The sequence below is a fragment of the Lemur catta genome, chromosome 8, assembly GCF_020740605.2.
Source record: "Lemur catta isolate mLemCat1 chromosome 8, mLemCat1.pri, whole genome shotgun sequence".
In the NCBI taxonomy this organism is placed as follows: domain Eukaryota; kingdom Metazoa; phylum Chordata; class Mammalia; order Primates; family Lemuridae; genus Lemur; species Lemur catta.
The window spans coordinates 69,934,533-69,961,843 of NC_059135.1; the positions used below are offsets into that span (position 1 = coordinate 69,934,533).

General features: G+C 41.3%; 1 protein-coding gene across 10 annotated transcripts in view; it reads right to left on the reverse strand.

Moving 5' to 3' along the window:
• The window catches only part of FMNL2 (formin like 2), a 294,756-nt gene that overhangs the window by 31,865 nt on the left and 235,580 nt on the right, over positions 1 to 27,311 (reverse strand). For all 10 annotated transcript variants that reach the window (XM_045559298.1, XM_045559293.1, XM_045559296.1 and 7 more), the window contains 3 exons: positions 6,689 to 6,763; positions 2,943 to 3,053; positions 47 to 196 (listed from right to left, as the gene is read on the reverse strand). In XM_045559298.1, the coding sequence (XP_045415254.1) occupies positions 47 to 196; positions 2,943 to 3,053; positions 6,689 to 6,763 (336 nt within the window). The remainder of the gene's footprint in view (positions 1 to 46; positions 197 to 2,942; positions 3,054 to 6,688; positions 6,764 to 27,311) is intronic.

Here is a 27,311-nt window from a genome sequence, read left to right on the forward strand (position 1 = left end):
CTCAGCCGAAACATAAGCAATTTTTCCTTTTCTGAGTTGTAGTTACATGAGAGATGTTTTCTTCCAGTTCTTCCACCCTCTCCAAGGCTGCATTCTTAGTTTCAGCATCTTCCAGCAGAGCTCCGACATCAAACACGTTGTCCAGGTATGCCTGAATCTGGACCTGCAGCTTGTCACTCTCTGTGTGTTTCAGCTTCTAAAAACCAGAATGTGAGAGAACGTGTTGTCAGCTTCCTGTGGACAAACAACATAATTTCCCAGAAGCCTACACATTTTGTTTGTTCCAAAGAGTCCAGCCTTTTCCAAGAGCAGATTTAATGTATCATCTTCCTTAAGAGTGGCTGCCTAAGAGGGTAGCATCAGATTACTTTCTGGTGAATACCCTCTCCCAAACACACACACATTTTCCCCCTAATTCTTCCTGCTCTACATAATTATATTCCAATCTAAAACATTTTGATATAGATGAAACCAGGACAGCAGAAAAATTAAAAGCTTTGGAAGGGAACCATCACCAGCAACATAAAACTTGAGGGTGTCTATACAGTAAAAGAGATCAGAGTGGGTGGTATCCTGCCTGGTTAGTGATGGGGGTTCTAGTGGAAGGAGAGGGTTAGGCGGAGGTGGGGCAGACACTGATAGTTTATACTTAGCCTGGGGGCTTATTTTAGCATAAATTGCTAGAGCCCACCCTCCACGATTTCCTCCCTAAGTCAATGTTCATCTGAAGGCTCTCCCCAGTTCATTATATCCCAAACTAGGCCTTCTGGAGAGGTTCAGTTAGCTTTACGGTGACACTAGAGGCTAAATAAATCAGCAAACCTTCCCTACAAGTACTATAAGTCATGGCTTTCCCTGGGGAACAGAGAACAGCTAGAGTAACACCTGGCACATAGATGATGCCAATAAACATTTATTGAACAACTCAATGGCTACTTACAAGGCTGGGTTTCTGAAAACTAATGAAGCATTTATACATCATATGCTTACAATATTGCTCTTCTAACCACCTCTATCAATCAGGGTCCAGAACCAACACACCATGAAGTTAAAAAAAAGAAAATACTGAGTTTTGAAAAAATCTTTATTTTTTTTTTTTTTTTGAGACAGAGTCTCACTCTGTTGCCCAGGCTAGAGTGAGTGCTGTGGCATCAGCCTAGCTCACAGCAACCTCAAACTCCTGGGCTCAAGCGATCCTCCTGCCTCAGCCTCCCGAATAGCTGGGACTACAGGCATGTGCCACCATGCCCGGCTAATTTTTTCTACATATATTTTTAGCTGTCCATATAATTTCTTTCTATTTTTAGTAGAGACGGGGTCTCACTCTTGCTCAGGCTGGTCTCAAACTCCTGAGCTCAAACAATCCGCCCGCCTCGGCCTCCCAGAATGCTAGGATTACAGGCGTGAGCCACCGCACCCGGCCCAAAAATCTTAAATTTTTAAGAGAAATTCTACTCTACATAAATTCTCAGGAAAATGGATCTTCTCCTAGGTCTGATCTGGAGTTCTACAATTTAGCTTGTTCAGAAGAGAGTATGTTCCATCTTAGGTTAGGAGTCAGAACTAAAAAAGTTTCTGAATAGGGCAAAGGCTAGAAAAGATAATGGAGAAGAAACTTAATGGGGTTTCTCACCAGATTTACAATGAATAATAGGTGTTCACTGACACATTACTGTCCGCCATTCTAATCTGAAGCCTAAAGCAAGCTCTGCTCAGACATCACAAAACTGAACCCAGAACACCATGAGGAATCTATACAGCCAATTTTTGTTCAAACACTGCTACTCTTGGAGCATAGGAGAATAGAGGATAGACAAATTTGGTTCTCAAAGCAGGCAAAAAGCTTTCAATACAATCTTCTGCCAACGACATCAATGGGTCTTATAAATAAACAGGAAAACAATTCAAATAACTCTTTAATGGAAAACTATCGTGCCTCTCCCTGAGTAGAGCTTTTAGACAACACTGGGCTAGTCTACTCAAGGGAAGCCCAGCCAGTAGGGTAGCAAGGCCATCAGGTCGAGAGTAACCAACTCTGCAATTCTGCCTCCCAATAAACTGAGGGTACAGTCTGTGTGGTCCCCTGACTTTATTCCTAATGAAGACGGGCAGCTGAACTCTGGAGCTGTCCAAGGGAAGTGCTTCTGTCTTCTTCACAGCTAGAAACAGCCTTGACATTGAAGTGGACAATTCTTGCCCTATCATTAGGGGTCTTCCAAATTCAGCTGGACCATTCCCATACAAAAGGGAAATCAAAAACTGCTTGAGCGTCAAAGCATAAGGGCACGTCCTATGCACACACAGCTACTTGAGTCCATTTATGATTTTCACATCAATTTTCTGTTTCTTAGCTGAAGAACTCAGGGAACAGGCCGAGCACTTTTGCAAGGGAGAAAGAAAAAAGAAAAACTTAAACCCACTTCTCCCAAGAACTAAAAGTGGAAATTCTAAAGACACAAACAGTTTAAGCAGAATTCAGCAGCTTCAGGAGGAAGTCTCTAGTGTCCGTTTCCTCATTACTTTTTTATGCTCTAAGCATTTACTCATCATTTTACAGCAGTTTCAGTTTGACTTTCCCTGCCCAGATGGGGTCCCCAGAGTAACCAGGAATGCAAATTACCCAACAGCCCAGATGAAGGACGCAATGAGAGTTGACCCAGACATAGCTCAAAAGCGGAGAAAAGCTGCAGCCAGGCTACAGGAGGTTATCTGACTCTCATACTAAAAGGCTGCTGGCAACAGACAGCCTGAGCTGCCAGGAGGGCTGCAAGAATCCAGCTTCTCTGGCAGATTGTGTCTCTTAGATTGGTTCCCTTTACTAGCACGACAGTAGTTGACTGCACAGAGCTATAAGCGTTCTCTAGCCACCATGGAAGTGCACCTTTGAGGGCAGGCAATGAATCAGTTCTTACACTGGAGCCAAAGGCTACAGATATACTCACGTCCAAGTATTCATCCAGGCCTAATTTGGTAAATTCATATTGGAGGTGAACTCTGAAATTCATGTCTTCTACTGAATGGACTACGATGTTAATAAACTGCATAGAGGCCACCTGAAATGAAATTGCCAAGGGGTTAGATGGGCTCCAAACTTTTTTCTCAGTTTAATCACAGACATGTGCTTTCAATTTCACAAATCTAGGCTCACCGATTTCCTTTTCCTTCATTTCACTGGGTCTTTAAAAGTATTTTATAATTTTTTTTAAATTCAAAAATCAGAGGTACCACAATAAGATACTACGTCACACCCATTAGGATGGCTCTAATAAAAAAGAAATACAATGACAAGTGTTGGCAAGGATGTAGAGAAATTAAAACATTCATCCATTGCTGGTGGGAATGGAGCCACTTGGAAAAATGTGACAGTTCCTCAAAATGTTAAACACAGAGTTACATATGACCCAGCAATTCCACTCCTAGGTATACAGCCAAGAGAAATAAAAATATATTTCCACATAAAAATTTGTACACAAGTGTTCATAACAGCATGATTCATAAACACCAAAAAGTGGAAAGAAACCAATGTCCATCAAGTGATGGATAAAGAAAATGTGGTATACCCATACAATGGAATATTATGTGACAGTAAAAAGGAATAGTGTCCATCCATGCTATAACAGGAACTTGAAAACATCGTGCTAAGTAAACAAAGCCAGACACAAAGACTGTCTGTTATATGATCCATTCATATAAATATCCAGAATAGCTAAACTAGAGAGGTAGAAAGTAGGTTACTGGTCACCTAGGGCTGGGGTGGGGTGAATGGGGAGTGACTGCTAATGGGCACAGGGTTTCTTTTGGGAGTGACAAAATGTTCTAAATTAGATTGTGCTAACAGTTGCACAACCCTGTGAATATATTAAATAGACATTAAATTATAAACTTTAAATGGATAAATTAGATGGTATATTAATTATATCTCAGTAAAGCTGCTCTTAAAAAGTCATACAGCTGCAAATTATTACGGGCATGCTGTACAATGTGAAAATTATTACAAAGAAGAATATTTAAATCACCTATAATCTCATCACAATGTGATCACTTCTAAAAAGGGCAGTTTGCTCCCCCATACAAACAGGCAGTAACGTTTTCCCCATCTTTCCATACAATCAACCCGTCTCTGGGCCATGATTTACTGCTTTCTCCCCACCAATGCATCAGGGGCCCTGAGATCTGCCACGGAGAAAACCAGTCCCCAGTCTGGTAAAGAACAGAACGGAGTTCAACAGATCTCCTTTGCTTTCAGTAGTGACAGTCGACCTATTTATGGTGAAAATGTCTTTCTATTTTTTTTTCTTTTAGCAGACTTGTTTGTATTACAAGAGAAAATGTCTTTCTAATGCCTTCCCTCTGCAGCTGTGATTCAGCAGGGTCTCTGGCAAGGAGGCAAAATGGGTGAGGGACCCAGATTCACCCTTAATCTGAGAAATACCCTATTCTTCCTCTTTCCCCAAACCCCATTCCCTTTATCACTTTTAAAATTGTTTTTATCAATTTTAAATATTGTTCTTTGAACATATGTTATACACTGGATATCTTCGGAAGACATGCAAACTGTCTAGCTTATAAGGGGACCCTATTGCAATTTACTAAAAATTACTTCAGGTTCTACAGTTAAACGATCTAAAAAAAAAGTCAGTTTTTTTGTTTTCTTTTTCCCTAGCAAAATAACAGAAAAAGAAGAAAAAATGTCTTATAATACATGAGAAGAATTTATATTATATAACAAATACGTTGTTTAGGAGATTATGCAACCTAACTGCATTCCCAAGGCAGTTTATCAAAAGCCTTGTTTTCTAGGGGGAAAGTATGGTTGAATTCTGGCATCTTTCCATTTCTCTTCTGAAAACAGGTCTAAGTGATGTATTGAGTTTTATGATATGCCTAAGAGGACACTATTTGTAGGTGACACACGAATCCCCATGCAGTACTTGTATACAAGCAGCCTCTAGATATGGTACCTCAAACCATGCACATGTGAATAAATGGACTGGCAAGAAACAGGCTCTAGTATGTATCTGGATAGTGCAGGTGTTTTAAGGGCTTCATATAATTTCAGCAGAAACTCAAATGGCAGAGATGTCTGGCAGGTATCATAAATGAATGAGGTGGGCCATGTGTGGCACAATAGGGGATGGTGTGGACTATGGCAAACTAGAGAGGATATTCTTTGGACCGAAGGACTAGGGGGCTACTTGGCTCCAGCAGCTGATACTCTGCAGGAACAGAGGCCTAGCGCTATTGGACATTTTTAGTTTTTAAGAAAATTAGACATCTGTACTTTTTTATACAATATTCAAATTTTTTTTATAGAAAAATCATTCTATCAGACTAAATTCACAAGCCTATAGGTTGGCTTCAGTTGGGGAGCCTCCAGTTTGTAATCTCAGCTCCAACAGAATGAATAACTTCCCCTAGCAAGGCACAGGAAAGAAATCAGTAACATGAGCCATGGCACAGGCCTCTTCACATATTTATCACAAGGGCCAGCATTAGCCTCAAATTCTCCAAAAAGTCCTAAAAACAAGAATTATTAATAAAAAGTCAGTGTAAAAGTATCCCTTGTTTTTACCTTTTCAAAAGCAAATAACGGGCTTTCTGGAACATAAAGGTTTCTCTATAAAGGATTTCATGTTTCCCACTGATTTTGGAAGGGGTTCAAGGATAGAATGCATATAAAATTGGAGGACCCAGAAAAACAAATTTCATATAAAAGGGTTTGAAATCTGTATAGCTGTGTTTCGTGGCTTTACAGTCACTGAAACAATTCAAATGCAAACTTTCCTTGGCATCCTAAGCACAGGCTTTGCAATGGAAGAACTGACTGGGATATCTGCTTCAGGCTAGAAGTGATCTGGGAGATTAAACCCAGGTAAGGATCTCCTGGGTGCCGAAGTTCCCTGGGGAACTGCATTAGGTCAATGCCCATAGATTTGGGTGCACTCAAGGGTAATACGTCTCGGGGAGTTCTCTAGGGTAGATTCTATCTTAGGTCCAGGATTAAGACTTAGGCATATGAATTCGGAAGTGCTGAAACTCATTTTGCTGTTCTTCTTACCTGAGGACAGGGCTGCTGTGGAACCACATGTTTTTACATGTGATCTAACCTGCTAAGGGACCTGCAGTATGATTGTGCCCTCACAGAATTACTAAAGGAGGAAAGAGATCAGGGAGAAAAAAAAAAAAAAAAACCACTGCTGCATATTAATTTGGGGGATATACACAGTCAATTCTATTATACAAACCAAAGCACTTTAATCTCTGAGAATGTAGTCTAGAGAAGGGCACTGGCTAGGGCCTGCAAAAGTCAAAAAGGTCAACATTGCTGGTCAAGATTCCTTCCACCGTAAGGATTCTCATGCAGCACGATCGACAGCTCAGGTTGGCAATTGCCAACATTTGCACCAGGCGCGAACTTCCTTCTCCCAACTGTGCGGGCCCCCCTTTATTTGCTATAATTAATCAGGACCTCTGGCTTTTACACAGTATATATGTAATGAATGAAACTGGAAATCAATACCATAAAGAGAAAATACAGATTAAGATGGACATTCTAGATTGGAACTATGGCATATTAAACTCAATCTCCTGTCCTTCGCAGTGTGCGTGCGTGCGTGCGTGTGTGTATTTAGGAAAAAAGTGCTGAAATTGAGTTTCCTTTATTGAATGTAATACTAAAATAACTCACCATAAAATCTATGTTATTGTCTTCATTCCTGAAATGTTCCATCAACCTCTCAAAGCGCTGTTTTTCTCCGCAAACCTGAAACACACATTTTCATTGTGCATGTGACTTTCTAAACATAAGCATTCTAAAATTAGACGCAGAAATCTCAGCTTAATAATTATTTCCAGAATATCTTTTTCCTCTATCATTCACTATTTACTTCTCTTCTAAAGCTAGTTAACTCACAAATAGCAACATGAGCCAAGAACAAAAGCTGATCTTGGTTTCTTTTGCATATTCTCTTGATATTTTGAAATCCATTATCAAATGTGTTTTTCTTTCATTGGTTGTCTCTGCAGCATGTCTTTTCAGCATGCATTCAGAATCCAAGAATGTAGTTCATGATTAAAAAAAAAAAAACTGACCACAGTTTTCCTTTTATAAAAAGGAAAAAAAGACATGCAAAAAAGAGTTGAATAATTTAATATTTCAATTACCTGAAAGGTAGATTCAAAACGTTCATTTTATGTTTAACCGAATCAAAAAATTTTAGTGCATAAACTACAACACAGAAGTAGACACTGTGGGAAGCTATATTAACCCATTTAAGGTGAGCAGAGAAACTTGCAGTAATTTGTAAAGTAGCATCTCAGAGGCCTGAAACACAGGCATTCAGCTCAAAGGACACTGAACAGATGAAATAAACAGATAAAATACCAGGGCCCCAAGGTATTTGCATATCCGTGGAATTAAATACATGGAGTTAATAACAGAGTCAAAGATTCATACCAAATAATAACTCTCTGGGGACTTATTTTTAAAGTCAAAGGATGAACTTGAATTCTGTCAATGTCGCTGGCTACCTTTTTGTAGCAAAGTCCTATGCTCACTGGTTTATTCATTCCACCTTCAGAAAATATTTCCCTGAACCACCTACAGACTACATGCTGTATGAGCAAGACACAGTCCCTGGGTTAACATTTCGCAAATTTAATCCAGGTTTCAAATGCTAAACTCTAAATTTTCTGACTCCATTTGTGATCTTAGGGATACGCAAGCCAATCCTTAAGAATTCTTCTAAAATAATATCTCATAATACAGCCATTTAATTCAGTCATGTTAAATTCCATGTGAACATATATTCTGGTGAAGAGAAAGTCCCAGGAAGGCAAGAATTTTGTCTGTTTTGTTCCCTGCTACATCCTTAGCATGTACATCAAGTACATCATGTACACTGTAGGTTCTCAATCATATTTGTTGGATTGTACTGAATAGAAAATAAATGAGCAATTGTGTTAACATACACTTTTCAAAAGGCTGAATGAATTCCATGATGTCTTAGCATGAAAGCGGATCCATCAGACCACTGCACACGGGCGCCAGGAGTAAATATTCCATGGTGGCTCCTGTGCCTGAACCGTACGCTGGAAATGTTAAGGTGATCAGCCTTCAACCTCTGCAGGCTTCTAGTCTTCAAGCAACTTCATATTTCCAACAGATTCAGACCACAGTTCCTGTACTGTCATGACTACTCTCCATTTATTTACACCAGTCTTAACAGAAAATAATTTCAGAAGGCAAAGAAACAGTGCATGGGCTCTTTCTAGAGGAAGCAGGGAGAGACTCTGGAAGAGGGAGTCTAAAATAAGGCCTTTAATAAACACACCTGTCCAACCCCACCCTAGAGTGTCTGACTCAGTAGTCCCAGGTGGGGCTGTGATGAATGGGCACACATAAGTTTAAAAGCACTACAGATCATTCTGATGCTCCACAAAGGCTGAGAACAGAGACCTAAGGGGAGACCACGTTCTGCCTCTGCCCTCAGCCAGCCCCTCCAGAGAATATGCAGCGTGTTCCTGGAAACGAAAGGTTTGTGCAAGGGGTGAGGCAGTGCAGGCTCAACTCCCTAAACTACGACATCTTGTGGCTTGTGCCCTTGCTTGCAAAGAGGGCCCTGTGGGTAAAAAAACGCAAAGGCTTTGCATAGAAAAGCTCTGAATTACAACCTGGACTTTCTTTAGCAGAAACTGCAATATAAGAACTTGTTTCCCAGGAGAACGGTCTCCTTCAATCTTGTTTTAGGAGCTTGTTAGTGGCAGAAGGAGAAAAGAAAGAGAACCCACCTTGCACCTGGGGATAGCTACGAACTGTCCTGAGACGCAGAGTGTGATTATGCTCTGGTAACCGGCCAGGCACTCGCTAAACTAAAAGAGGCTGCAGCTACTGATGAACAAGGATGACCAGTACAATTCCTAGGCAGGCAAAGCTCTTCAAATCAAAGATGTTAGAAAGCTAAAAAGTACCTTGGATAATCTGATGCCCTCATTTTATGAATGAGACTGACACTCAGAGAGATTAAATATATGACTTGATGAAAGGTCGACACAGTGGCAGAACCAAGGCTAGAACCAAAAGCCAGCCTGACGTCCCCTCTCCCACAAAGCCCAGAATGTCCAGATAAACACACGAGGAGAGAGTTCAGGTATTCCAGCATTATCTGAGACACCACAGACATGAACAATGTTATCATTAAAGTTATAACCATTACTCATGCATATACTTGGTATCCAGGCACCAAAATTGTCCATGGAACCTCTAAAACTGGCAGATTCCTGGGGGCTATATTGAGACATACTATGAGAATCTCCACAGAGGGGGATAGAAATCTGAGTACTCATGGTTTGTTGCAGCAGCATTTGGGAACCAGTGGCTTATACAGTATCAGACCAGCTGAATAAACCCTCAGCCTTTTGGGCTACCAATTATAAAATGGTTTAACTAGACCAGTAACTCTCCAACTCACTCAACTTCCAATTGAGCAACACAAATAACGAAACATATTAACAGCTACTATAACTGGGTATCACAGGAAGGTAGCAGGATGTGGCTCACTGCCCCTGCATAGGTACAGTGAACGGTAAGGTGACTCAAAATCAGGGATTGCATCCAGGGTATTAGAGAAAATGAGTTTTAAATGACTGGGAAAGCACATGTGGACAGCAGCAAAACAAACTACTCACAGCTTGTTAATAAAAAGAGATGGCATCAAATCCAGAACGAGCAATACTAGATTAATTTCATGGTGGGTAAAGATCCCAAAGAACATTGTACTAGCCTGGTGGACAGGACTAAAATAGACGTTAAGAAGAGCCTTGAATATACATGTTTCTTTAGAAATCCCTCATTCTGTCAACAGACAAATCTATGCTGAGAACATGTGTGTTATGAAACAGAGAAATACCTTTAATCTTCAAACATAAGAAATTTAACTATTTTATTTATAGCTGCTATGAATGGTGAAAAGAATCCAAAGGCACAAATAACAAGTTGAACACAGATGCTGGCTTTGGGAAACCTTGAAAGAATCAGAGATGGCTCTTCTCCATCCACTGTGAGGACCAGAGGGACCCCTGCTATCAGCTCTACCAAGCCCCTCTATGTAAAGCTTTAGACTGCTTTGCTGCCAATTTCAAATAATGAATGCAGGGTGGTATTTTCTGCCATTGCTCCACTCAAACAGCAGGAGTTCCAGAGCCCCCTTCGTTTCTGATGAAGGAAAGGAAGCATGCAAACCAGATTCCCATTAGTTTCTATATTACTTTAGCAATCATTAAACAAGTGTATACTACAATCCCACAGGAAATGGGAGGGTATGTTTGGGGAAGGTTGGTAAAAGCTGTGTCCCACATCAAAGGAAAGTCGTCTTACACATACTGCTCACATCTGGACCACCCCCACACACTTGGTTAAAAGAGGACCATCGTGGTTGAACGTGCCTCTTCTCTCCTTTGAACTGGCCTCGTTTTACAAAATTGGTGAGGATGAAAGGAACAAGACACTGATTTTCAGTTATTTTCAGAATCCATGCATTGGCCTTCATGGGAATGCTCTCAAGGGCTTCATCAAAACATATATAAGAGCCAGGAGCATATTTGCACATATATATTATTGCACGTTATGTATTGCTGTGTGTAACTTCCATCTGCCGGCAAAGGCCAGACAATATATGATGCGAAAACTTTTAAACAAATGTTATACTATTGCAGCTGAAATGTATCATTCTTGACGTTTATATTCACTGGTATTTCTCATTCCCCCACCAGCTTTGACACCAATTTCCTATATCAGTAATAAGTAGCAATGGAGTAGGTGGGGTGGGGAGCAAGCGTAAGAGCTACAGAAGGACAGACCAGAGCAGATTGGAGAGGAGCCTTCTGTATACCAGACTACTCTATCGGGAATGAGACTTTCAATGCTATAAGCTAGGGCTACCAGAAATTAACTAACCCAGCAGACAAATAAAAATATATGCCCTGGAAAAGCATGTACTAGACTGTAAACTGAGCAGCATCTTCATTCTAAATCATTTATAAACCAGTCTCATGGGAATAAATTCACCAACCTGATTAACACCGTGTAAAGTGAAAACAATCAGACTCCGATCCTGGACCACGGACTCTGCTAACACAGCCACGCATCTGCCCATCCCGTGGGTCCTGCCTAACACAACTGCCCCTCTCTCTGCACCTCTGCACTATAACACCGATGGGGGTGAGGGGCTATGAGGGCAGAAATGGGACTATTAAATGGGAGTATTCAATGGTGTCATAAAACCTGGGTTATAAGTCACAGCTTGGCCACTACCCCCACTGTTAGCTTGGACAACTCAGAGAACATCCCTAGAATTCAGTTTTCACATCCTTCAGTTTGACGGCCTTAGCTTACACTGGTGGTTTTCAAGCCATGTTTTAAGAAGCCATAAGGGGCCAGGCGTGGTGGCTCACGCCTGTAATCCCAGCATTCTGGGAGGCCGAGGCGGGCGGATTGTTTGAGCTCAGGAGTTCGAGACCAGCCTGAGCAAGAGCAAGACCCCGTCTCTACTAAAAATAGAAAGAAATTATATGGACAGCTAAATATATATATAGAAAAAAATTATCCGGGCATGGTGGTGCATGCCTGTAGTCCCAGTTACTCGGGAGCCTGAGGCAGGAGGATCGCTTGAACCCAAGAGTTTGAGGTTGCTGTGAGCTAGGCTGACGCCACGGCACTTACTCTAGACTGGGCAACAGAGCTAGACTCTGTCTCAAAAAAAGAAAAAAAAAAGAAGAAGCCATAAGGGTTATAGAGCTTTGGGGCTGGGGGTTGGGAGGGGGGCTCCAAAAGTCAGGAGCTTGGCAGGGAAATGGAAAACACAAATAAGTAAGGTTCATGGGACTTCCACTCTCACTAATCCAGATCTGCTTTCTCATACTCAGTTGTCAGGTAAGCTTTCTTCTGAGTTTAAAAAAAAAAAAAAAGTTATATTGCTAATAAAATTTGACAATATTCTCTCACTCAGTATCTTAAAGCTCTAAAATTCCAACCTAGCATGGCAATATAACATGATATTCCCAGCCTGACCGGCACGGACGCTCCACACCAGACAAACGCAGAGAGGCGCTTAGCCGCGCAGGCCCCGAGTCCCAAGCGTAAAGGCCAAAGCACTACCTCATCCCATCTGGCCCACGCCTGCTTGTGCAGCTTATCAGTCCCACCCTGCCCAGATAGAGGGGGCCCCTCCCAGGACACACCAGATACGTTTTCACGTAAAGGAGAATTGAAGCAAAAGCACAACTTCTGCCAAAAAACAACTATGTTCTCCAACATCTGTGAAAGACATTTCTGAGCAGTGTCCCAAACCGCTTGGATAAACCCAGGGCCCTGGATGCAAAGGAGACTGCGGTTTCCAGCGTCTCGAAGGGTGGGCAGGGGTTAGGGGATGAATTCCCGAGAGGCTGATAGCGGACAGAAGATGGTTTTACAAAAGCCTTGTAATAAAGCATATTATCTTGCCAGCCAGATGTTGCAATGAACACACTCCCAGCCTTCAGCCACCTCCCTGTGCCCCTTCAAGGTCAGTGACAGTCTCTGGCTGCCTCCAGCAACAGCTCCCAGGGCACCCCGCAAAGTCTGCAGCCAGACTGAGGCCTGCATCTTATGAGGGGGCTATAAAATATGCTTCTGGGTTAGTTATATAAAAATTAAAGGCCCCTTGCTTAAGTGCTTCCTTCTTGCCCTGTTGCCCGGCGCCTGCCTCAATGCTTTCTTTTTCTCCTCTCACAATAGGCCCCTGTGATCCGCAAGGCTCCCTGCAGGAAGGGCCCGTTTTAGCGGCACACGCTATTATGACTGATTACACTACCCTGCTCGGGGCCCGCCTGGGAACAAAAGTTCCGTTTTCTTTTCAGGGCCTCATGAAGTAAACAGTTATTTCATAGTCCGTCCTAGGCAAAAAGCATCTTTTACCTTCCCTTGAGAGCCCCACAGCAGGCTGGGGGTTACTGAGACCGTAATGGCCTGACAAAACCACTTTTCTGGGGTGTTCTGCGGTCGTCAGTGGTCTATGACTGTTCTTGCCTGAAGCGACTAGAAATCTCATACACAGAAGCAGCTCACTCTGACCTGCTGCTGGAACTCACGTCTCCCTGGAACGTCAAGGCGGAAACAGCCTTACCTCACTCCACTGAAACAGAAACTAAGGACAGCTAAGCCACTAAATGTATTCTACAATTTAGTCAACCTCCTCCTTCATAAATAAAACATTTCTATCAATCTTGGACCGAGAGACATCTGACTATGAGCCCGTAGTTTCATCCACATAATGCTAAACACCCTAGCGAAAACCTCAGTCACTTTTCCAGATGTTTCCAAATATCCAGATGTTTGGCAGCAGGCACACGAAGCATCCAGGTGACTTACTTTTCACGCATCTACTTGGCTGTACTGAAGAAAGAATCCAGACATAGAAGCAAGAGGCTAGTAAAATCCCCAGAGGACAACTCCTTGACACACTTCTCCTTAAATAAGAAATGAATTTTTATCATTCCTCTAAAAAAAGGTGACTTTCATTAAATTCTAGAGAGTAAGGCTCCCCAGTATAGTATCTATAAATGATATCTTTCGCAAAAATTCTTAACGTCTGACTTGAATCTCTCCGGCTTCAATGCAAGACTTTTGTCTCCTGGTCATTAGGAAGCCACAGACAGATTCTTTCAAGGTTGCTTGTGAAGGTTAATTTTATGTGTCAGCTTGAGTGGGTGAAGGGATGCTCAGATAGCTGCTAAAACATTTCTGAGTGTGTCTGTGAGGGTGTTTCCGGACGAGCTCAGCATTTGAATCTGCACACTGAGTAAAGAAGATCCACCTTGACCAACCTGGGTGGGCCTCATTGCAATCCATTGAGGGCCTCAATACAACAAAAAGAATTTGAAGGAAGGGTAAATTCTCTCTCTCCTCAAGTCTGGACATCCAACTTCCCCTGCCCTTGGACACTGGAGCTCCTGGTTCTCAGGCCTTCAGACCGGGACTGAATAACACCCTTAGCTTTCCTGGTCTCCAGCCTGCAGACACCACGGGAATCCTCTGCCTCCACAATCGCATGAGCCAAGTTCCATAAGTCTCTTCTTAAATCTACAGCTGTATCTACGGGTATCCTATTGGTTTTGTTTCTCTGAAGAATACTAATACAACTTCATTCCTACCAGAAGGCCAAAATACCTTCTATTTCTTCAAGAAAGAATGGTATTTAAATAGCTACCCGAGGACTAAATGATGAAGGCCTTCAGTCGCCTCTGAGATGACTCACCAGTCAGACCCCTCAACAGTGGACGAAGGCCTGATACTGTGCTTTATTTTCAACCACTTCTCCTCGCAGCTTCTTCCTTTGAACATACCCAATTAGGTCAAACCGGGTGTGGGAGGGGACAAAATGACACATCTCTAGTGGTCATGGCATGTCCTCTAAACCACAGCAACGGCACATGGTTGGAGCTTTTAAAGCCTGCAGCATTTTCAGCACAGATCTTGGGACCTGCTCAGGAAGCAGCAGCCAACTCATGTTCTCCTCACACCTGAATCACAACAAACCAAATTAAATCAAACAAAAGTGTGCCATGAATTCAGCATCCTTGAAGACAGGACTCCGATAGATCAAAGACCTTGGGGCAACAACAGGCAAAGGCCTGAAGTTTGTCCACCTGCTTTCTCCTGACTCTTATTTCACATCTCCTTTTCTTCTTTCTGTGCTGTTTCCCAAACTCACCCTAACACCTATTCCTGGTCTCAATCAGGAGGACCTTCCTCTTAGCCCACTGGAACCATTTCCACCCAGCCTAATATGATAGCAAACAATGGATTGGGGCACCAGTTATTAAAGCGTGGTCCTCAAACCAAGAGTCTCTGAGGCCATTTTACAAGGTCTGTGAAGTCAAAATTATTTTTATAACAATACTAAGATAGTACTTGCCTTTTTCACAGAGTTGGCATTTGCACTGGTGGTGCAAAAGCAATGGTGGGTGAATAAAATTGTTAGTGCCTTAGTGCGAGTCAAGGTAGTGGCACTGAATTACACTAGTAATCATTGTATTCATTACAGCCACACAAGAGACAGTTTCACTTAATATTTTTGATGAAACAATAAAGTATTAATTTTATTACATCTTGATCCTTGAATACACATCTTTATAGTATTCTATATGATGAAGTGGGAGGTCTACATAAAGCACTTGTGCTATATTTTGAAGTACAGATGTCTTGAGAAAAAGCACTTCTGTGATTATTCCAGTTGCAAGATGAACTACCCACTCTTTCATTCGTGATTGAAAGAATGACACACCATAATTATTCAGTCATGTATTTACCAGATATTCTCTTGAAAACGATCAAAGTGTAAGCCTTTTACTTTAAGGAAAACAACTGACAGTATTTGTTGCCAATGACAAAAATTAAGCTTTCAAACAAATGAGAATTTTGGAAAACTTGTATTCACCATGATAAGCTTGATAGCCTCCCAATACTTAAAGATTTTTCTGATGAGGGCAGTGGAGACAGTAATGAATATGATTTGTTAAAATACTGCATTATGACATGTGTCAATATTTAGAAGATCTAGATAATTCAATGAATTGATATTTTCCAAATGACCACTGAATGTTGTTGCAAAATTATAAATTCATTCAAGGTGCAAGACAGGCAAACAGATTTTAACATAACAGAGTACAAGAAGTTCATTATCATGGTTTAGATTCTACTTTGCAACTAACCTTTAAGAAATTACTATTTGTCCAGTGTTTGCATAGTACGGTATCAAAGAATAATATCCACTATTATCTGCAAATGCTGTTAAAGTACTTCTTTTTCGTCTACATATCTGCATGGGGATGAATTTTCTTCATCTACTTCAATCACAAAAACAACGTAAGTGACTGCACAAGCAAAAGAATGCTGTTATCTTCTATTAAGCTAGACTTTATAAAGATTTATAAAAATATAAAATAATGCCACTGCTATGGACTGAATCGTGTCTCCACAAAATTCACGTTAAAGCTTTAACTGCCCTCAATGTGACTGTATTTGGAGAAAGGGATTTTAGGAGGTAATTAAGGTTAAATGAGGTCATAGAGGTAGGGTCCTAGGCAGATAGGCTTATAAGGAGAAGAGAGGTCTTTCTTTCCATGCACACACACCCAGAAAAGGCCATGTGAAGACAAAGCAAGAAGGTGGACACCGGCAAGCCAAGGAGAGAGCCCTCACCAGAACCTGACTAGGCTGGCACCCTGATCTCAACCTTCCAGCCTCTAGAACTCTGAGAAAAGCAATTTCGGTTGTTTAAACTACCCAATCTATGGTATGTTGTTATGACAGCTTCAGATGACTAAGATAGCCAGTATTTCCGCTGATTTTTTTATTTTTTTTTTTTAGTTTTGGAAAACAGTTATTTTTAATAGAAAAGGTTACATTAATATGTGATAAGTTTATTATGTTATTTAATGGAATAAATCAATCAAAATTTTGTTGTCATTTCTACTATGGTAAATATTAATATATAACCTGCAAAAACAAAAGCTCTTCAGGGTCCCCAGCAATTTTTAAGAGGGTAAAAAGGGGCACAGAGGCCAAAAGCTTGAACATTACGGATTAGTGAATAGCCTCTTTATTAAGATGATGAGTTTTTAAAACCCAAAACCTGAAGAAGCAAATAAATGAATATCTAATAGTAAAATTTCTTGCAAGATTCTTTGGAACCCAACCATACAATATTAAGTACTACTGAATCTGCCAACTCTGCACAAAGATGATGCCAGTCACTTAGAGAGTGGTAGGGTTTCCTTATATAGAAAGATGCCCTCCAGCATTTTACAAGGTAGAAAAAAAAGACTTTCTTTCCGTTCTTATGTCTAACAAGGCCAGGTACAATTCCTGGTGTTTATCCGGCAAGACACGGCAGTCCCTAACTGTTCTACGGTTATCTCTGGGACGTGCCCATTCCTGACATATGTCGACTTCTTACAAAGGGGAGAAGAAATTATTTTCCCAAAGCCAACTGAATGTTAGATTCCAAACAAGAATATGCAAGAGGTATAAAAACCAATCTTCCCCACGGGGGGAGAAAACACAGGTCACACAGTCCCCAAAGTTCAGACAGAATCATACTCAATGAATCCACCCAAACAAACAGAATTATCTGGAACACCTGACATGACATAACACCAAATCTTCAAGGAACAAAAAGATCATTGTCTTTTACCAACGCACTAAACATGTCCTTGACACCTTTCACATAGAACACACTATTTACTAGTTTCACACCTATTCCTGGAAAATACTTTAAAAGGAAAAAATACAGTGCTGTTCTTGGTGGTGTACCAGTAAATCTGGGATATCACGTGTGTTGCTAGTACATTTATTGGTGAGGAAGGAGCCCTCATTTTCCACTGCCAAAACCAAAGTGCCGAAACAAAACAGAACCTGTAGCTCGTGTTACCATGATTGGCCATTTGCACTCTGCGGTGACGCAGGGCTGAGGGGAAATTCTGCCAGAGCACTCAACTGCACGATGAGGGCTGACGGGCAGTGACTGCTGGACCGTAATCAGGAACCGCTGGGCCATTTTCTTCTACTGAGTGTGATACAGTCGATTGTGAATGAAAATTAAGTATGACTATATATCCTTGGCAGATTGATAGATAGAATTAAAGAGTTGGGCAGGAGCCACATGCACCGCTGTGCTGAAAGGAATAAAGAATGGTTGTTAAGCTACAGTGGGCAGCACAGGGTTTGGGGTAGGACGTGGGAGCCGGGAAATGACAAGCTTGAATAATGGCTCAAAAGCTCCATCTTTCAAAACCTTCACAAACCAGGGATGCTTCCACCAGAGACAGGCCCCCACCAGCACCTCGTGCAGCGGTACCAACAGCAGGAGCAGCACGCCCAGCTCCCTCTCTGGCTGGGGAAGCAGCAAGGTCCTTAGACACGCTGCGGATTTTTAAAATGAGACTTGAGTCAAGGAACTTATGCAGCCACTTACCAGGTGGTCATAAAAAGGAACTTGGGACTAAAGTCATGATACAGTCTAAAGTCACCATATAGTCTATAAAGTCATGATGGTCTCCTTTAAGCTCCTTACTATCTTCCCAACTGGCTTTGGACCTGTTAGTTTTTGTTCTTGTTTGAAAATGAAGGCACCTGTTATTTTATTATCTAGTTAATTTGTTTTTACATCTTTAAAACACACTTAATCTTTCTCAGATGGAACTATTTGAATATGTATACACAATACATATTACACACATAGGCATGTGTAGACAAAGCTTTATAGAGAATCATAAAATTGTAGACCTTGAAGGGATACAGAAACCATTTGCCTAACTTCTCACATAAAGCAAGAACTTGCACCACAAGACACACTCATCCTCTTGACCACCCTTTGTGCTGTGTGCCGGTCTCTTCTAGCCCCTTCTAGCCTTGTCTCCCTACTCTTCTTTTTCTACACTGGGGTCCCTGTGGAGGAGTCCACCTGCTGAGTTACAATCCTCTTGGATTATTTACACACATACACCCCAAACACACACTCCCCAATCACCTCTGTTCTAGCCTGTTCTTTCATTATCTTAAGCGCACAACTAAGAATCTGACCTTGGGCATTTAATAAAAACAAGGTTTATTTTCTTTGCCCGAAAGAAAAACTATCCCCAGATCGTATTTGTTGACCACAGTTGGGCTACTTTCTTCTTAATTAAATGTAATTAACAGTAATTATTATTTGAATAGATTCTTACTCCCTCTTATGTCTATCCCCATACTCAGTGGATCAACCTATCTCTTGCTGAATTTTCTTCAGTTTTTTGGCTTCATATCTGTTGCCATGGCTACAAACTTGGTCCAGGGCCCAGTCATTTAACAACTGAGCTACCTACCTCCCGAACTCCAGCATCTCTCCCTCTAATGCATTTTATGCAGAGCTACAACATTCCTAAAGATTTATCCAAATTATATAAAATGCCTTTCTCAGACTTCCATAGAATCAAATGGAATAAATATAAAGCATTTTATAAACTGCAACGTACTGTAGAACTTAATTCTTCCCTTTCTCTTTTTTTCCTCTGATTTTTATCAGTTGAGTTTTGTTTTGTTTAAATCACAGGTTTCAAATCTCTCTATCACTGTTTCCTCAGGACTTCATTCACACTTGCCTGTTATCATGCTTTGTTCTGTAACATGAACCCCAGTCAGATATTTCTGCTGGGGAACCAGCACGTGTATTCTGTGAGACAGATTTATATTGCCTTATGAGACAGACTTGAAGCCAGTCTCTGTCTCCAGAATCCTCTCCACAAAATCAAGTCTTTTCCCTGCTTTATCTTGCTCAGGACCTACACCCTTTCTCCCTTTGGGCCCTGTACAAACAGCCCAGTCTGTCCTGAATTTTATTATACTAGCAATTTCAAACATTCCAATAATCTACCCCATCTATAACCACTCCCATTAGGTTTACTTTTAGGTGGAAAATTGAGGAAAATGTATTATCATGTGTAGACAGTGCTTGGAATGTGATGACATGTTATAAGAAGTTGTATATGAACTCGGAGTTGAATGGGCCTGGGTAAAAACCCCAGAGTTGCCATTTACTAGACTGTGTCAGCAGCCCATTTACTCCAAGCCTCTCCCTCCTGCTTCCTCCTTCACATGGGATACCTGAGAATTAACAAAGCAACATATACTAGCTTGCTGGCACTAAACAAACAATAAATTTTTTATGAAATAGAAAATTAATTAACTCATAGTAGCCTTACTATTTCTACCTATACATATGCCTTTTTTACACATGACATAACAAATATGTTTATAATATGGAAGAAAATGGAATAGATTCATGAACTCTGCTCAGGTTTTCTTCCTGATGACGACTGTTTGTCATTTTGAAAGAAACCAAACAAACAAAACCCTAATATATTGACTGTGGACCCCACCATACATTTTAAAATGTGCTTATGTTTTACAAGTGTTTACATTTCAAATGAAATTTAACTCACACAGAGAGTCAAGCTCAATAAGCACATTCATCATCAGTAATCCCTAAAACTTTGGTTTCAATCAAGAATTATGATCAAGAATAAAAATATAAGCATAATTCCTAAAAGTTTAAGAATAAGCACAATTCTTAAAAGTCTTAAATGACTATTGAGTATAAATCTTACTGTTGACCTTAGTGCACATTTGGTCATCCACTGAATACCTATTAAAGTCAATCCTGTCTTTCTTAGGGCAACAGAAACTTCTGTGGGACAGAAATCATGTCTTTTATTTTCTGGCAAACTCCTGACCCTATAACAGTACATTCGGCGGTAAAAAATATATATTAATGCTTGCTCAACAGCTCCCTAAAAGTTCCAAAGAATTTCTGATTTTGTTTCATAGTGATGAAGAAAAGGTGGTAATAATTAATGCCTTTAGTTTTGGAGAGATAACTGAGCATCTCTGGAAAAGACAAGAGAAAACTACCCATAGAAAATGTTACTAGAGGAGAAATCTAATCCTGCACAAAAGGGACACTCTTGCCGTGTGAGGCATTATTACTTCTCTCACATTCTAAGCAACGGAAATAAACACACACAAAAATAGTAGCCCTGCTGTCACGCTAAATCCTTTCACGTGTTTCCATGTAGGGCTTATTACTATGTATATGTATGTCTTTATGTAGTACTCACAGTATATACACACACATCTAATATATATACACAAATATACATATATGCATACACATATTACCTTACACATCTATGATCTTATCCTTCCTCCTAGTTAACATATTTAACATTTCATAACTATTTTAACAGCTCATTTGAACTTACATGATTATTTAATAAGATGGTTAATGTAGCCCTGTGTCTGGGGCTTAGCACTGGACTTAATGATCACTAAAATAAGCTACAATCCAGAATTCTTTGACATTTAAAAACAAGTATTTCTATTTTCACGTCATGTAACACTACTTTAAAAAGCAGCTCGAACAAACATGGAATACTTAAGGAAAGAAAAGTCTACATCTAAGAACTTAAGTATCCTGACTATGCAAGTCAGTGTAGAGGAGGGGAGAAAATGAATAAATAAGGAGGCAGCTCCTTCACACAGGAAGAAGAAACCAAGGTGATCCTAAAATGGACCTTTCACATTACAGAGATAAATGTCAGCATGAAAACCAAATCCTGCCCAGAGAGTGAAAACTTCCATTCTAGTGCTTTTCAGAGTTGGTGACGGTATTGCCAAAGCAATCACAGTTTTGACTCTGATTTTCTAATCAGCACACGACACAGTGATTCATACTTTCATCATGTTCCTTGCAACCATATGACATCTAAATGTCAAAAAAACACTTCCCAAGTGAAAGTTCCATGTTTAGGGACTAGTGCCAGCCTGTCTCAGAGTCTTTGGGGCCTTAAAGTAACATGCAGCTCTCACTGCTTTCTCTTGAGGTCCCCCTTATCTTCCAAGAATATGAAATAAGGGCACATAGGCCAACTTTTATAGTCGGTAAAGGGCACAGATTTTAGAAGTGGTATTTTCTTTTTTGAGACACAGTCTTGCTCTGTCACCCAGGCTGAAGTGCAGTGATACATCAGAGCTCACTGTAAACTCAAACTCCTGGGCTCTGGCAATCCTCCTGCCTCAGCCTCTTGAATACCTGGGGCTACAGGCGCACACGGCATCACACCCAGCTAATTTTTGTATTTTTTGTACAGACAGGTTCTCACTCTTCCTCAGCCTGGTCTCGAACTCCTGGCCTCAAGCTGTCCTCCCGTCTCGGCTTCCCAAAGTGCTAGGATTACAGGCATGAGGCACTGCACCCGGCCTAGAAGTGGAATTTTCATATGAACAAAAATAACAAGGAAGCAACACCCTGTCTTTAAAAAAAAAAATATTGGCTACTATAGTTAAAATAAAGGATGAGGCTCCCTATTATATAAAATTGTACTCAGGCTTATGGAGCGAGGGGAGGAGTCTAATTAAAGTCAGGTTGCAGAAAAAAGCATCTCTATAAGTGCTCTCCACATAACGTGATGTGGTCTGTCTCTGAACGCTGATGTCCTCTTATACCTTATGCTTTTTCATTTTGAGTATTTTTTTTTTTTTTTAGCTCCCCCAGGATCACAATGAAGTCCTGAAGATGTTAGAAGTGACTGAATACAGCAGCTGGGGGAGCGGACGACGTCAGCGGAGGAAGAGGCCCAAGGAATGAGAACTATGAATGGCAAAATTTCTGAAACAAATCTCAGACCCCAACCACACCCTGCTCCATCAAAGTGACCACATGCTGAGCCCACCATTAAATGACTTTTGGGACAAAACATACAAGCAATTTCTTTACTCACAGAGTGGATCTAAACAGCCAATGATCGGGATGCACGCCCCCCCACTGCTCCTCCCTGCCTTTAGGCTGTGCGGCAATATAAAGACTCCAAGATAAGCAACAGGCCTTTTGAGATCTGCCCTTAACGTTCTAGCCCACCTTCTCTCTTCCCATGCCCCACCCCCTTTAAAATGGGAGATTTAGTCCTTGAAGCTGTATTCAAACACCACCTTCTTGGTATACAATGACATCCTCCCACCCCACCTGGTGTGGGAGGCTGAATAATATGTACCCCACCCGTAAGATGTCCACATCCTAATACCTGGTACCTGTGACTGTGTCACCTTACACGGTAAAAAGGACTTTGCAGATATAATTAAATTACGGAACTTGAGATGGGGAGATTATCTTAGACTATCTGGATGGGCCCAACGTAATCACAAAAGCCCTTGAAGGCAGGAGGCCAGAGAATCAGAATCAGAGAGAGAAAAGGCCAGGTGGCAACAGAAGCAGAGAGACAAGACGCCATGTTGCTGACTCTGAGGTTGGAGGAAGGGGCCAAGGAATGTTGAGTGGCCTCTAGAAGCTAAAAAGGCAAGGAAATGGATTCTCTACCAAAGCCTTCAGAAGAACACCACCCTATAGACTCACTTTATACCTTCTGATCTACAGAACCATAAGACAATAAATTTGTGTTGTTTTAAGTCACTAAATGTGTGACCATTTGTTACAGCAGCAAGAAAGAAATCTACCTGGTTAACCCTTGTTCATCCTAAACTTGGCTCAGGCAGCCTTTTCCTGCAGGAAGCCTGCCCCGAGAGTTCTCCCCTATCTGCCTCCTCCCCGCCTTCCCTGGGTTAGCTGTTCCTGCTCTTTGCAAAGCATCCTGCAGTTACCTTTACGGAACCTAGTACTACAACCTAGTATTACTTCCTCAGCTAGTGTGGGTGGCTTCCTTTTAAGGGTAGGGCCTATGTCTTATTCATTTTCTTATTTCTACTGTTTATCAATGATTCTGACACACAGAGGGCACTCGAATTCCTTTCAGTAAGGTAGCATGACTGGCCCCTCAATGTCCAGAATACCAACCTTCACTTCCTTGCTAGATGATATGGACGCTGATGATAAAGAAACAATAAGTTCATTATCAGGAAATGAACTTGGAAATCCTATGTCAATGGCTCCTTTCTCCTTTAGGAAAGGCTCTCACAGTATCATTTGCCCATAGTGCATTTGTCTGAAAGAAGGAGTAACTCTCTTATCTCCAACCCAAAAGTTTATAAAACTTCCAGCCATGAGAAGAAACTAAGTATTGGGTTGAATAAAGAAGAAAGAGAAAACAGAAGAGCAAGAACTGTATAAATATTTTGGTAATTCTCATATAGTTCCTGAGGTGCACTGTATTTTCCAAACATGGCCACAGCCGTCTCTCCCATCCCACATGTTGTTCTACACAGTGGCCCTGACACTGCAGCCACCAAGAAGGGAAGCCATTGCCTTCCCCTTGCAACCAGGCTGGCCTCAGGGCCTCACTGGTAACCAACAGAATGCAGCAGAAGCAACACCGCATGACTTCTAAGAAGACACATTGCGACCTTTTGGATGCTTGCCCTCTGGGTGCTACTTCCTGGGGTGCTCTCTCTTGGAAGCAGGATGCCGTGCCACGAGAAGCCCAAGCCACGTGGAGTTCTACATGGAGGCACTCTGGTTGACAGTCCCAGCTAAGCCCGGTCTTCGAGAGGAATTACACCCCCAAAACTAGATAAGAGAGTGAAAAAGCCTCCAGATGAATTCCTATCTCTAGTCAACCAGTCTTCCCTGGTGAGGCCCAAGACACAATGGAGCAGGGATGATCCCTGCCATGCCAGCCTGACTTCCTGACCCACAGAATCCATGAGCCTAATTAAAACTAAGGTTGGGTCACCCAGCAGGGGTGGGGACCCTGCGGCCTTAAGTCCACATGTGTCCTTCTGGGTCCTTAAATGCAGCTTTTTGACAGAATCCAAATTTTACAGAACAAAACCTTTTATTAAAAGCAGTGCAGCTTTTTTCTTGCCTCCTTTGGTGCTTAAAAAAGAATAATCTTGACATCAGAAGGCCGCAGGTTCCCCACCCGTGATTGGCTCCCATAGTTTGAGATTTGAGAGAATACATTGCTTATGGTTCAATGAGACCAAAAGAACTAAGTGCCCTTCCCTCTATGTTGAAAATGTTATCACTTAGGGAGTTATCTGGATGGTCTTGTGCTAGATTTATAATCCTATGCCCTCAAATGTCCAAGAGGTTAGATTAGATGGGATTAGACTCAGAGGGATGCTGGAAGCACACCAAAATGTCTGCTCTCCTTCCTGCCCAATTTGGTCCACTATAAATAAAGCTTGACAGGTTTTCTTAAATCAACTTAATAATGTGTAGCACGAGTGCTTTCAGATGCCTGGTAGCGAAACCACACATCAGCTTTCTTAGGAAACCTTCTAGCAACAGGCGGAAAAAAGAACAGCTACTGCCAAGAGAACTGTGTACACAAGAGCTGGTGGCCTTGGGTGACTCACTGCACCGGCTCCATCTATCCACTGGAAGGTCAGCAGTCAGGGGGAGGTGGGCCTTTAATAACCAAATCAGGCTTTTTGGCTAAAGCCAGATGCTGTCATTATGGAAGTAGATGAGAACACAGTTATAATCGATCTGAAATTCTGATGAATTCCAGGTGCAACTCCCAGCAGCCTGGGAGAGCTGGTGGCTCAAAGCCCTGAGAGGGTTTATTACTTGTGTCATCGTAGGCTGCTCCATCGCAGAGTCTACGGGGCCTCAATGCTTTCCCTCTCTGATTTCAAAAGGAAGCATGTTTTGCCAAACTTTTGGAGACACTTTAAAGTAAGCCAATTTCTCAAATATATCAAAGAATATAGTGGAAAAAGTAGGAATATTAAGAAAAAGTTGAGAAGAGCAGGGTCTAGGTTGCAGACCTCAAGGTACCTATAAGAAATTAGATTTAGCACAGAGTTTATAAATCTGAAGAGGGGGCTGGTTGAGGTCTTTAACCAGTAGGTATAGTTTTATGAGCCAGCAGATTGCTAGCTATGGTCCATGTCATTTTGGAGAGAAGAAAAAGCAAGAGCAGAACCCCAAATAGTGTTTATGATCACTCAGCTTCAAGGGCAGAGCCAGGGTTTAGCCACATTCTAGAAATGGCTGCCCATTTTCCAAGCCTGTTCTCCAGGCTCCTGGTCAAGCCAAGTGTGTTTCTCAGCATCCTTTCAATCAACCCTTTCCTCTGTGTGTTAGGGTCAGTTACTGCCTCTTGCAAACAAGACCCTGAACTAATACAAATACTAAAATACCTTTATTTCCAAATGTATTTTTTTTTTTCTGTCTGCTAGACCCAGTGCTCAAAAACATATTGCCAGGAAACTAAGAAAGAATCAGTTTAGGAAAGATGGTCGTATGTCCTTCCACGTGGCTAAATTAGTCAATAAAGAAAAATAGATGACTCCTCGTTGTCACCGTGGTCCTCATTTCAGGACCACACGTACTCATAAAGAGATGTTTCAACACCAAAACAAGATGTGTTAATTCCCTTCATTTGAAAAAAAATTCTTTTAAGAGAAAAAAATCAAGACATACAACAGTTGACTGTTAATGATTTAGTCTTCATGTACTCAATTACAGTCATGTTTTTAGGCATGTCACAAACCAACATAGCATAAGCTTACCATCTCAAATTTATGTAATTAAAATTCACTTATCATCATATACACTGAGGTGATATATGTGCTTGCTCACTGACATCAGGCTTAGGCCCCAACTCCAACCCCGCCATGAGCAAGGCCTTGGGATAACATTCTTCCCACCAACAGATACCATTAAATTGGAGGTGCTTCCTCTTTTCCTAAACATGTACTTCAGATATTACAAGACTCATAGAAAACTGAACATGTTGGGATTCTAAATATTACTAAAACATGAGAAAATGCTGTAATCAAACATAAACATCAAGAGCCAAAAGATACCTTCCTTTAATTTACATTTGAATTAATTAATTAGTGGTAGTCAAATTAGAATGGATTTGTTGGCTCAAGAGGCAGAGGGGAAAACGATCCTGCTACATAAGATACGGGGTCTTTAAATTTCCTTTCAGCAGCTAGAACCACATTGCAGCAGTATGCTCAACTGTGCTCTCACAGTGATCAAAGCCCAAAGTCTGGCTACTCTAAGGCATACGACTCTATTTGCAAAAAAATAGACGCTGAATTCCCCTACTCCACCCCCCTCAATCCCGCCAATAAAAACAGGGCTAATCCCTTCATCCTTCTTAAGGAGATGAATAGAATCTCAATTTACTAACAAGGATAAAAAGCTTTAAAAACAATCTTGAAGGCACAGACTCTTCTCTGGTCTTGCTCCCTGGTATCCTGGTATCCAGTGTGGCATTCTCCCTGCTACGGGTGGCTCAATCGGTATTATTCCCTGACCAAAGCCCTATCTGCACAGGCATTCCAGAATATACCGACATCTAAAAGCTGGCTCCAAACCTCCCTAAAACCAGAAGATTCCAATGACGTTTGGCTAAAAAGATTAAAAAAAAAAATACATCTTTTACTATAATGTATAAGGGGGGAAAAACCCACTCACATGAAGACGAGAGAAAAAGAAAAGAGAAAGGGATTTAAAAAACTTTGAGCTGTGAGTGGCATTATATTTTTTAAAAACAAGATCAACACGGAGTAACACTTTTTCCATCCCAAGACTGGATAAAGAGAGGTTGAGCTTTCTGACCCATCCATAAGAACAAAGCTCCTTAGGGGCATGTTCCTGCCTTGTCCTCACACACATGGCCATTAGGATAATCCCCTTGCTTGGTGTGTCTACATGGTTTCTCTCACACACAAATGCCTGTGCCAGGGAGAAACCGAACCTAAACACCCACCATCTCTCTTAAGTAATTACAGAAATGAGGCAGTTTGGATTAAAGCTCTAAAA